Source organism: Enoplosus armatus, chromosome 17, assembly GCF_043641665.1.
Source record: "Enoplosus armatus isolate fEnoArm2 chromosome 17, fEnoArm2.hap1, whole genome shotgun sequence".
NCBI classification, from domain to species: domain Eukaryota; kingdom Metazoa; phylum Chordata; class Actinopteri; order Centrarchiformes; family Enoplosidae; genus Enoplosus; species Enoplosus armatus.
Window position 1 is genome coordinate 19,387,938 of NC_092196.1, and position 13,089 is coordinate 19,401,026.

The 13,089-nt window shown below is 38.6% G+C and overlaps 1 protein-coding gene across 1 annotated transcript; it reads right to left on the reverse strand.

Moving 5' to 3' along the window:
- Positions 1–360: 360 nt before the first annotated feature.
- Positions 361–10,877, reverse strand: grap2a (GRB2 related adaptor protein 2a). Its single transcript, XM_070922626.1, has 8 exons — positions 10,816–10,877; positions 4,260–4,412; positions 4,073–4,164; positions 3,546–3,665; positions 2,555–2,744; positions 2,166–2,258; positions 1,463–1,579; positions 361–1,072 (listed from the first exon to the last, which is right to left on the reverse strand). Exons 2-8 carry the CDS (start codon positions 4,335–4,337, stop codon positions 893–895), a joined length of 870 nt encoding a protein of 289 aa, XP_070778727.1. The 5' UTR covers positions 4,338–4,412; positions 10,816–10,877; the 3' UTR covers positions 361–892.
- Positions 10,878–13,089: the final 2,212 nt, after the last annotated feature.

The window sequence follows — 13,089 nt, forward strand, 5'->3', positions numbered from 1 at the left end:
AGATACAATAATATATCAGTTACAGGGGACAGTAACTTGTACTATAAACTTAATTCTCAGGAAATGTGAACTTTGAAGCAATGAAATGTAATTAAAAATTTAGCGGAAAGCGAATTAGTATGCAGGCTGTATTTTTACAGCTTTTATTTTGAAGGCTAACTTTCCTTACTTCTGGTTTTATTTTGGCAGGCTCTGGTTACCATCATGCAGCTGGACAAGACAATAAGGTAGAGACATCTCTTAATAAAGGAGGAAAAACCGTCACAGTAAGTCCTTGTAGAAAAAAAAACACCTAAGTGGCTTTTCTGAGTTAGATTTAAACATCAAAGCGGTGATAAAAAATATATTTTATTTCCAACCAATGAGCGAGGTTTATTTTAAGCATTCAGACTGAATTTTTCATACAAAACTTTTTGTGGTATAAAATATGACTACACTTATAACATGAGCAGAAAAAGTCGGATTACAGTCAATTCATCGGCACGAGCATCTTGCAAATAAATACCTGCTGTCAGACATGTCATAATACAAATGATAAAACACTCCTCGGTGCCATCTGCAGCAGTAAATATGTACCAGGTTTTAGGTTAGTACCTGTGGGCTTGTCTCTGCTCCTTTGTAAATAACTGAGACAAAAAGTGTTCAATAAAACCTGAACAAGCACGGCACTGAGTGGCAGTAGATATGTGAATATTATCTGAAAACACTAACTGACACACAGTCCTTTGGGCACCGGCGTCTTGATGAACTGCCAACATGTGGTGCAGCGATTAGATGAGTCATTGACTGCTCAGTGTTTATGTTCAAAAACAATAATTGAGGGCCGGTACACCTGCAGAGCGAGTCTGTGGAAGTGTGCAGGCGCAGTAAGTGCATCGCCCGGGGTGTTTTCTCACTGCTGTATCGTGTAGTTTGCAGGAAACAGCCCGCTTTTCCCCCGCAGCCTCCCTTTCCACCACGACGCGTCAGAGTGATCCAACACTTCGATGATGTCACCAGCGCAGAAACCGAGTTCGTCGTCTTCCTCAGCGGTGAAGTTGTACAGCGCCTTCACCTGCACCGAGGACGCCCTCTATGGGTCAGCAGCAGGAAACCAAAAATTACAAACAACTCAAATGATTAAAATTGTTTTTCCTCTAATTAATAACTTTAACTCTTTGTTTTCTGTTTTTTTATTATCTGTTCTTATGTGTTATTATGTTGTTGTGTACACTTCATGATTCATGATTTCGTGCTGCTAAATTGAGGGCATGAATTACGAATTGGAGGATTTACAAAAATTTGGACAATTGCTGAAATGATTAAACGAGTAAACTGAACACAAAATTAGTTTAAATGCCTTTCTCTGTTTTATATTATTATACAAGTAATCCTGAGTGGTAGCTCTGCTTTGGACTACTACATCACAGCATGTGAGTGGCATGTTTTCTGGTCAGCAGAGGAGAGAGGACAGCAGGCTGACCTGGGGGAGAGGCATGGTTTCAGAGGTGCGACGGGGAGGATAAGCAGAGCTGACCGGGCTGCTTCTTCCTGAGTGGCCGATGGTGTGAGCTCGCTCCTCCAGACCCACTCTCTTAGCCTGGAAAAGAAGGAAAAACACTGCACTTAAAACCAAATATTATATGAGTCATAATGGTAGCGAGCTGTGACTCCCAACCAGGGCCATCCAGGCCAAAATCCATTCAAATGAACACAATCGAAACATGAGGAGGAGGTACATCAGACTAATAGACCAGACCGGCATTGCGTCATCAAGCGACAAGACCGCATCCCCTTTTGGGGAAAAGAGTCGCTCCGTTTATTGTCTTTTGATGAGGCACATACGAGACATATTCCCTGTCAGTGTGGTAAACAGCTGAACGATGCTGGTGACAGTGATGTACAGTACTGATGGATATCTAACATGAGTGGGAGGCTGCTGGAGTACATTCACACAGTATAGCAGCATCAGACTGTCGTCTCCACTAAACCTACCGATACCTGGTGATTGAATCTAATATGTGCAGATGTTTGAATAAACAATGTCTGGCCACTGTGTTGGGTCACTGATCCACTTGAGACTGAAAGGGCATGACCGATCAACCTGACTTTATTAAGCTATTGAAGTACCCGTATGTGCCGGTCTGGTCTGTAAATGTTGGGAAGCAGAGGTAGAAAGTGTGTACCAGCTGGTTGTGAGGCTGGTCTGAAGCTCTGCGCGGTGAAGCAGCGACGGCTGCAGCTGCGTTGCGTTGTTCAGGCAAACTTCCCCTCTTCACCTGGAGGAAGGAAACACACAGGAAGTAGATAACAGCACACTGTGCAAGTACATCAGGAACTACAGTAGAGTAGTTAGAAAACTAGACGGTTGTCATTTCTATTTATATGTTCATAAATCAAATGTTTTCATCTGATGTGTACAGAGATGTGTACGCCCTGTGGATGCATATCCAAAACATTCATGTCAACAATACTTTTTGGGAAACAAGTAACACGGCCTAATTGAGCAAGTTTCTTTATGAGGCGAATAGCAAATCAAAGCTAAACACCGGTGTTGAACAGAAATGTCTCTTACCGACTGAGCCGTGGAGGGGCTCCTCCTGTCCGAGCTGCCATCGTTGAGGTAGATCTCCCTGGTTTTAGAGATGGAGGTGTTCTTGTAGAACTCCACCAGCTTGTTTAGGGAGGTGAACTTCTCAGACCACAGGAAGTACTGCCCTTTGTTGTCTTTCATCACTTTGAAGTGCTGAACGTCACTCTCATGTCTGAGGGAAGTTAAAGCGTGTGTGGTGTTATATTAGCTGGACTTGAACAACTAACTGAACGTCCTCTTCTGGTCAGTCTACAACATCAAAGTTGACTAGAAAGGAATGAGTCCCATCCTGGTGGCTATAATGGAGGTCACTTCAGCAACAACTAAGAGCAGATAATGGTTAAAGAAAGCTTGGCCCACTGTACAGTGTGCAGATTTTGCACTGGGGCTCTTAAAGGCTGCAGACAGGCTGAAGTAAACTAACCGAAACTGCAATACTCTGCCTCTGCCTTGTTTACTCTAGCACTGCGTCTGCAGCTGTCTCCTGGTTGTAAATATGTGAAGTCCTGCAGAGTTTGCAGCACATTAGAGAAGCTAAGAGGGTGAGAAGATGAGTCAAAGTTTACATCGTTTATATATATCGATGGGCGAAGAGGGGAAATATCGGTTTAGTGACGGTTAAATCAGGACACTAAGTGTAACTGACCTTTAAACATATTTAAATCACACTTATGTTTTAACCAAATCAACAGCTAGATGAGTAATAATACTCCAAATGAGATGCGGGTATGTTGTTATGAGCTTATGGTGACTGTGACAACAAGTATTTCTCTTGTATTTCTTATTTCTTAGAAGGTAAAAAAAGAAACCACCATAGAAACTCTTTTCATATTAAGCTATGACTGGACAATTCAGGAGAAGGGGTTCCACCACAGGCCTTTCTTCAGGATATGATGTGTTGATCTTATTGGTATTGGTATTTTGTTATTTTGCTTTTTGCCTCAATCAGAAACCTTCTGAGATTCTGACTCACTTGACGGAGATGGAGAAGTCTCCAGGGGAGCTCTGGCAGCCTCGGATCACAAAGTCTCCCACGTCTTTGTACCTCAGGAGTTCCTCTGCAGCACTGCGACTGGCGTTCTCCTGAAACCACCTGGACGCACACACACAGGATATAATGCTGCCGCTTATCTAACGTAAAGCACACAAACAAACACACCTACACAGCTGTAATTTCTGTTTAACAAGTACAGCTTGTACAACTGTTCCTGGTCTCTTCTGAAAGGAAACCTTTTGGAGTTTGTTATCAAAAAGTCAGAATTAGTCGAAGTAATACTGAACCACATTCACAGAGGCACAAAATATATACATGCTTTCATATTTTCTTATTGTTTTTTTTATCTGCAGTCGTTGTCGTTGTCATATTGCGATCTTAAAATGGTTTGAACAGGTAGAATCAGGAGGATTCGTGCTTTCAAATGCTGTATATTTTGTAAAGGTTGAGTGAGGATTAAACTGGATGCCACCTCCCAGGTCCAGTGCTTGTTTAATGTCTCTCACCTCGGGTTCTGCATCTCGATGTAGTTTTGTGGTACGAATCCTTCCTGTCCGTTCATCTCTGCTTTGTACCACTCATCCTGTGGGCTTAAAATCTGATTGGAAAAAGTCAAGAAACAAGATGTCATACGAAGGTAACAAAACATTTTGAAGCCACATTGAGAAAATCATCCACTCAACAAACACTGACCTTAAGTATATCCCCCTTTTTGAAGCTGAGCTCGTCGTCCGCGGTCGCAGTGAAATCATACTTTCCTCTGGCTTCCATTGGGATCGGCTGAAGTGTCAGAAAGGTTTAGCAAATGAAGAAAAGGGACGATCACAGAGTCCACAACAAGTGTTTCTATACAGGGAGAAAGAATAATACAGGAGTTTTAAAATGACAATTCTCAGCTCAGCAGAAGGTTATAAGGTTAAAATCTGTTTTGATTTTTTAACATGGTGCTTCAAAGTGCACTTTAGACCAGAATCTGGGACATCTCTCTCTAAGGTGTCAACATGCTGAGGAGATACCAGCCGGGGTTTCGGGGGGGTCACAAGATTATCTTTAGGCTGTCACAAGGTGATTTTAAAACTATTCAAAGTGCAGTTTTTAAGACTGAAATTATTATATTTCTAACCTTTTGATAGAAAGTGCTTTTTGCAGCTTGTAGTCTCTCAGAATAGTCAATGAAATGTCCGGTTTTAGGAACATTAAAAGGATAATTTTGTCTTCAAAGTTGTGTCTTAACAACACAGAAAGCTTGATCAATCAATCATCTCAAAACTCTCTTTACATAGCATCTTTCATACATCTGATGTTTGTACAGCAAATATGAAGCTACAACCAGCAGCTGGTAAACTTAACTTAGCACAAAGACTGGAAACAGGGGGAAACAGCTAGCCTGGCTTTGTCCAAAATCAACCTGCCAGCACCTCTAAAACTCACTGCTTAACTTTCTTGATGAATTCATTCAAAAACAAAAGAGTAAAAATGATGCCGAGCTGTTTAGGAGGTTATGTGTAGGGCTATTCTGGCACATAACATATCAAACTCTCTGCAAGAAAGAAGAGAGAGTGTGAGAGTGTATTTCCCAAAATGTCTATTCTTTTAATACTATATGACAGTAATAAACCCTTGTGTTCTGCTGTATTTCAAACCCTGACTGCATATAAACATTAAAAAACACCAGTGTGCGTTACTCCGCACTGTTTAACTGTTTAAAACTTCAGTTCCTGGTAATTACACAGTATGTGATGTATGTGATCACGGCACCGATGATGGACAAGGAAATGATATGAAGAGTATTTTGTAATCTATTCTTAAATTAGAAAGAATCACAAAAGCCACTTCCTTATTTGACACTGTTAACCTACAGATACACAAACAGGACAGGAATGCGGAGGTCATCACATCATTAGTGAAAATGTAATTCTCCAATTAAAATAATTAAACTTCTGAAACTTGGATAAAATGTTGAATTAAAAGTACAGTCAGAATTTGAATCCCATGACAGTAGTTACTGTATCATTTGGTTATTTTCCCACAGACATGAATTAAACCTTCCCTCTGTTTGCGGTTACAGAGTGAAGGATGTGGTGAGTTATCACGAAAAAAATCTCCATCTTCGCCTCACTCGTGCAGCTGTAGAGCGCTTTGCAAGCTTACAAGTTTCTTCTTTGAAGAGTGGAATAGATATAGTGCTGTAAAATACCCACTATATTCACTATATTTACATCTCTTAATAAAAAGATGAATTGACTTTTGAAATATACTTAAATTCCTAAAAATCATGCCTCACTTTTATCTTTTGAAAACAGTAAAAACAGAGCTCTTGAACATACCTCAAATTCACTGAGGGGTTAAAACCTTTTTCAGTTGCCAGGGGGGTATGTGAAAAGAGCGTGGAGTAGCTCAGCTCATTTGAAAAAATAGAAATGATGATTAAAGAATAAGAAAAGAAAAGTCAATCTAGCTACAAAAACTAAAACTGTTCAAACTGCTCTTTGCCTTTAATGAATAAATGGCTGAAACAGTTAGCTGACAGTACTGGATAAATAGTGAAAAAGCTCAAATGTTCAGCTTCTGCCAGTCCAAGTGGTAGCAGCCACTACGAATACAAACTTGACCAAACCGACCACGATTGTCTATTTTCGGCCGTGGGGGTTTAGTGCGGGCCACAGATCGTCATGACGACAGGACTATTCCATCCCTATTCCACCTGGGTGCTAATAGCATCTCCCTAAAACATGATTTATAGTGTTAAATATCATCCAGTTTAATCAATTAATCACTTCAAATGAACAAATTAGGAAAGAGTCAATGAAGTTCATCTGGCAAGGCTGAGGGGGTCTGACATCTGACTAACAAAGGTTGGGAAGCAGTGAATCGAACCATATAATCAGAACAGACTGAAGCTTATAAAAACATTTCTGGATTGCTTTTGGTTTATTAAGCAAATAAAAATTACTACAAAGTTCTTGCACTCCAGACACCAGGTGTGTTACTCTGGCTGACAACCAAAATTCTGATTAGTACCTGGTGGTGTTAGGACCAAAACATCATACATAAAGCGAGTACGAGATTTGTTTTGGTTCTTTCACGACCCAATAAACATCAAATATTGTTGTATTTTCCCCTCATTGTCACTTACAAGAAACAGTCGTGTTCTCATTCCAGTCAGAACTGCTGACTATGTGTTTAAATGCAGAAATAAATAAAGGGGAAATCAAGTACAATTTTAGTACGCCAAGCTGTTCCTGCATGACTTGGGATTTTTTTAGATCTTATCTCATCTTTAATATCTAACTCACACCTGCCTTGCTTAAGTCAACATTTAATGATTGATGTTACAAGCTCTTACATCAGCTTTCACATGGTAACAGCAACAAGAGAACTCTTTGAGAAGTTGTTCTACCATGAGACCACCACATTAATGCTTTTTCAAACGTTTTGCATTTGTTGTGTACTGGAAGTGCAAAATGGAAGTGGGAACCTTCCTTAATACATTCATGAAGAATACAGTGGAAGTCCTGGGTGGTTTGGCTCAGTTTAACAATCCATTTGACTTCTGCTTTATGTTTATTAGCAGACAGATCCAACATTCCAAATATATCAAAATGTGCCATTATTATGGTGGGTATGATTACAGCCGCCAGAGTTATTCTGAGGCATTGAAAAATAGCTAAAGTAGATTAAAATTAGAAAGATTGGGTAAATGCAATGATACATATCGGATCTTATGAGTCTATGGCCAGTAGATTAAAAAGAGTTCAGATGAGCTTTTGGGACCTTTTTTGGAAGAATCGATGGGAGTGCCTGTTAGGTTTTCAAGCAACTGTGAACCTGAACCTGTGAATGTGGGTTTCTTTTCATTTTGACTGGGTCTTTCACTTTTTATTCAAGTAACTTGTGTTTTATCCCACACCATGTCTTGTAATGGTGTCTACTACTGTAACCCTGAACTGATATGAAGACATTCTTACTATCATGCACCAACCCTTTCTTTAAGAAAAAAACAAAAAAAGCAAAAAACTTAAATCTCAAAAAGAAAAAAAAGATTTTGGCTGTGCCTCGGAGTGCCAAAAGAAGTTGTCAGTTGGCGTATTTGCAAGTTTTGTTGGCATTTGTGTCAGTTTAGTATTTAACCACAAAAGTGCTGACAAGAGAGCTGGTCACCATTTCAACAGCGCAACACATGATGAGTGCTTTTCCTGCGCTAGTAGCCTACTTTAAAAGACTCAGCCTTATTGTGCTTGACTTATATTTGAAATGTTATTTACTGACAATATACTATAGACAATTTTCATTTTCATTTATGATTAATGTGCTAATTATTATATATCATACTATATTTATGTTCATTTTTTGGTCTAAAAAAAAGTCTGAAAATAGTCTTCAAACGTCTTGTTTGTCTGACCAACAGTCCAAAACCCAAAGATCTTCAATTTACTATCATAAATGACAAAGAAAAGCAAATTTTAGCAAAATATTCACACTGAACCAGGGGTTGGGTTGATCTTGGTTGACACAATCTGTAATCTATTGAGCAAGTTCATATCAGCATGCAGCATTCTTTAATGGCGATAACAACCTACTGCAATTAATAGTTTCAGTTGTGAGAAGTGTTGCTTGCAGTGTTGCAATAAGTTTCACTGTCCTAACTACAGGAGGGCGTCTTTATCATTTTGCACCTGCTTCATGAACTGAATGGTCTGTGTGCAGACTCCCATGCAGATGCAAATGTTTTTTTGACTCAGAGAAGAGAAGCAACTAAAACTGTTTGTTTATTTCCTTTTTCTGTAACAGTCAGACTGTTGTTCTCCGTCTTTGAAACCTGTTAATTTTTACCAGTAGTGGAGGAAGTATTAAGATCCTTTACTTAAGTAAAAATAACAATATTTCAATATAAAAACGCTCTATTACAAGTCAAAGTCCTGCATTGAAAATGCCACTTAAGTAAAGTTGTAACTACTTTATATACAATTAGCTAGTTTTAACCACTTTATATACAGTTAGCCAGTTTTAACCACTTTATATACAATTAGCTAGTTTTAACTACTTTATATACAGTTAGCTAGTTTTAACCACTTTATATACAGTTAGCCAGTTTTAACCACTTTATATACAATTAGCTAGTTTTAACTACTTTATATACAGTTAGCTAGTTTTAACCACTTTATATACAGTTAGCTAGTTTTAACAACTTTTCATACAGTTAGCTAGTTTTAATCCCTTTAAATACAGTTAGCTAGTTGAACTTTAAGTTACCAACTTTGGGTACCTGGCTGGAGTGAGATTTTGATGCCATGGGTTTAATCACTTCATCACATGGACATATTTGGACTCAATTCACCATCAGGGTTTTAAAAAGTATGCAGCTTACACATATGGCATGAGTTTATATTCTAAGATTCAAGGATATAGCCTGACTACGCCACCCCGGGACTTCCACCCAGGGAAATAGTCACAACTTCACAATATTAAGCTAGCTAGCTGTTTGCTATCTTAAACTTACCACACTTATCACAAACTACCACAGATAATTTATTCAAAAACAAACATCATACAGTTTGTTACACTTCTTAACAGGGCCACTCATTAAACCGAAACACCGGGCTTTCTGCCACAAAGGCTTCCTGCCAGAACAGCTGTCCAATCAGCACGGAGATCAGCATCTCGCACCAATCAGAGAACAACTAAAAGAGCACGTAGAATCTGGAGTTACGGTACATAACCAAGTTCACTTGGTTTAACCAGTTCAACCATTACTACACCAGAAACACTTTGACCATAATACGTTCACCTGTTCATCTCTGTTTCTGTCTTGGCGTGAGAATTGTTTGGGTAGCGTGAGAGCGTGAGACTGAAGGTGAAAGCATGCGTCACACGCCAGGTGCGTGAGAGTTGGCAACACTGAGTTGGCAAGTTTTAACTACTTTATGTACAGTTAGTAAGTTTTAACTACTTTATATATAGGTACGTGGTTTAGTCCAGTGGTTCCCAACCAAGAGGTAGGGCCCCTCAAAACCACCAGATAAATCTGAGGGGTTGTGAAGTGATTAAAGAAAGAAAAAAACAAATAATTTCTATTATTAGATTGATCATTTAGTCTATAAAATGTCAAGAAATAGGGGAAAATGCTCATCATAATTTCTCAGCGCCCAATGTGATGTCTTCAAATTGCTTGTTTAGTCCAACTAAAAGTCCAAAACCCAAAGATACTCAACTGAAAATGATATATGGCAAAGAAAAGCAGCAAATTCACACGTCTGAGGAGCTGGAAGTAAAGAACGTTTGGCATAGTTGCTGATTATATTTCTATTGATCGATCGTTTTAAGTTTTCTGTAAGTTGTCACAAGCTGAGTTGTCAAATGAAGAAAGCTATCCAAAGACATACCTTTGGGTTGTGTGAAAATAGTTTCAGATTCATCGGTAATGAAAGTAATGGTTAGTTGCAGCTCTAATTGTGACTTTGTGGCTAACGCTAGTCAACTCATCCCTCAATGCTCTTCTCAGCCAGCTGGCACTCTGTTTTCTTCCACCACAGGGTGCAGAAGGGTGTGTACCATGTTTGCAGAGGAGGATGTCTGGACATGAGGTCACTCTCTGCTCTTCCATCAGAGATCAAACAGGGCAATGACCTCTAAACCTGATGTTTGACCTCTCTGGTGACAGCCATGCAGGGATCTCAGCTGATTTACACAAAAATTAAACATATTATATTGAAAATTATACTGTGGATGACTAACAATAGCTTTTAATACCACTTCCCCAAAGTGAGGGGAGTAAAAACATGCAACTGAGGAACAAACAAGTCAAATCAAACAGTTGAGGCCAGTAAATAATAATAACAAATAAGAGAGAAATGAGACCAGAAAGTAATGTTCTGTAAGATTTAACTGTATACAAGTGTGTATAAGTATAAGTGGGTGATTGCAGTGCAGCTGCTGTAAGGGTCCATACAATAAGTTATGACCAGTTTAAAAAAACGACATTATTCAGTTTAATGTGGTGTTGGCTGTTATAGATGCTGGAGAGATTTCCATAAGGGATTCATTCAATTGAAAAACGACATATATTGTTAAAAATACAGTAAAGATTTTGTTTTATGAAACGTGGATATGAACGATAGAGAAGTGAGAAATATTGAGAAGAAAGAGGAAGAGAACTGTGCTGTTACTAAAATTAATAATTTTTACAAGGAAGTCTGGTGTTTGATTCTTATCAAGTTTTCTGATATTTAATCAACTGTGTTTATCTTACCTTCCCTCCTCTCCCGAGTGGACTTCAACTTGTGGGGAGTTTATTCTAAGGTTGGCCTCTTCTCCCGCTGAAGTGTGAACACAGCAGCATATTTGTAGGCCCAAAAATGTTTGCATAAACAAAGAAAAGTCCGGGTTTGGGTGAAGGATGTGTTCGTGCTCTGTTGGCTGGCTGAACTCGAGTAAAGACGGAAGATATATGAGCTCTGTGTGTCTCTGCTCTCTTCACTGCGGTCGTCGCTCCGCAGCGCTGCTGCTGCTGCGTGACGAGAACCGCCTCTCTTCAAAATACCAGCCACTGAGTGTCACTTCCGTCCTCGTTTTCAAAATAAAACTCCACTTGTTGCAGTAAGGTTTTAAGTTTGAATATTTAGAGAAATACGCTTATTCGCCTTCTTGATCAGATTCTGATTGTGTAAAAAAAAACACATATACACAAAAAACATGAAGCTTTAGCATCCTTTAGAAGTGTATGTGATCTCAGTTAAAACATACAAACAAACCCTGTGAGACTTAATATGTATTCATGAATAAACTGATGCATGGCTGATTTACCACCTGAGCAAAGTGAACAACTGTCCTGGCTAGACCCTCAGGGGCCCCAGGGGCACCAGGTTCACTATGTGGTAATTTGATTAACTGCAAATGTATTTGTTCGTGGTAATATGCACCACAAAAGGAAGATATAAACTAAAATGACAAAGGCCTTATAGGTGGCACATATCTGTATATTCATCTGTATTAAACCCAACTACCTGCAACATATTGAGTGAGTGAAGTTCAATTTTATTAATTCCTGAGGAAGTCCCATTTTAACAGTTTAATGTTGTAAATTTATTGCATGGGTATACAAATGGCTGTATTGTGATTATATATTAATTTTCTTGCAGATATAATATGATTTATATTCTTTTCACGTTTTTCACACTGTGAAATTGCAGCAGTTTTATCACAACACATGGCAGCGTTGACATTTTTACAACACATGACAGAAAGTCTGATTGCTTTGAGTGCTTGATTGCTTCATGGAAATGTTGTTTAGCGTCAATCAGTATTGCTTCACTCGGCTATAATCAACTGCAGCAGTTCAGCTTCCTGGGGAAACAAGCACATCTGGGTTATAAATGATTGTCAAAGAAGCCAATAAAACTCTCTCAAAGAATGTTTGGTCTGAGCGGGATGTTACTTAATTGCATGTTGAAATTACATTTTTCAGAAAGTAATCAATGAATTTGAGGAATATGTAGCCAAACTCAATGATAGATTTAATTGTCTTGATGTAAAGTACATGGTGGATTTATGTGCTGCTGTTAATATTGATAATAAAATGAAAACAATGACATTAAATTCATTAAAATGACAACATGCATTGTCTTCATATATATTTTTCTCTATTTTTCTTCAATAGACAAGATCCATTCATTCTTAAAAAGTCTGTAGCATGAGTGAACATCCTCATGCAGGGAAAACGGACTCTAACATGTCTGATGGGTGTTCAGTGCAGGTGAATAACCAGACTGAATGGATACTGAAGTGCAGTCAGCGAGGAGTCAGAGAGCAGAAACAGGCCGTTTGCAGAAAAGTGTAAAGATGCGTGTCTGACCTGAATTTTCATCATCTTGAAACCGCTCGCTGTGCACAGCAGCTGCAGGTGGAGTTCACGCACATCCGCCTGTCACCCTGTTACTCAATACCACAAAAAGAAAACACTACACAGGCTGAGTGTGTGTGTGTGTGTGTGTGTGTGTGAGAAAGTATATTTGTAAGGAAGTAGTGCAGGTGTTAGATGTGGCCAACAGTTAATGTATAAACATACCTTAATTAGATTAGATTCAACTTCATTGTCACTGCACAGGAAGTGAATGACAATGAAATGCAGTTTAGCATCTAACCAGCAGAAGTGCAAAAGCAGTAATGTACATTTGTATACTGTAAAGGTAGATATAGATAACAGTGAGGGGTAGATATGAATATGCTAAGATATATACAGTATAGTTAGTATGCATTGCAGTTATAAAGTGTAGTAATAAAGTAATGCTAATAATAAGACATTATACACAGAATAAACAACTGGAGGTATGATATGAATACAGTGTATAGTTACACTATATATCAGATATATACAGTATGGTGATAATGTGCAGTTGATGGTGCAATAATCACACATTAATGTAAAGCTTATTTTCAACCTGTTATTATTATTATTATTATTATTATTATTATTATTATAAACATCAGTACACTGTTGTATTTTAGAATATAATCAAGAAGAGAG

Bases quoted from the DNA above. Each gene is read 5' to 3' on its own strand.
- grap2a (XM_070922626.1), bottom strand. From the start codon at position 4,337: ATGGAAGCCAGAGGAAAGTATGATTTCACTGCGACCGCGGACGACGAG. The intron at 3,666-4,072 runs GTGAGAGACATT...GTGTGCGTCCAG, and splicing joins ATCGAGATGCAGAACCCGAG to GTGGTTTCAGGAGAACGCCA. The intron at 2,259-2,554 runs GTAAGAGACATT...TCCTTCCTCCAG, and splicing joins GCCCCTCCACGGCTCAGTCG to GTGAAGAGGGGAAGTTTGCC.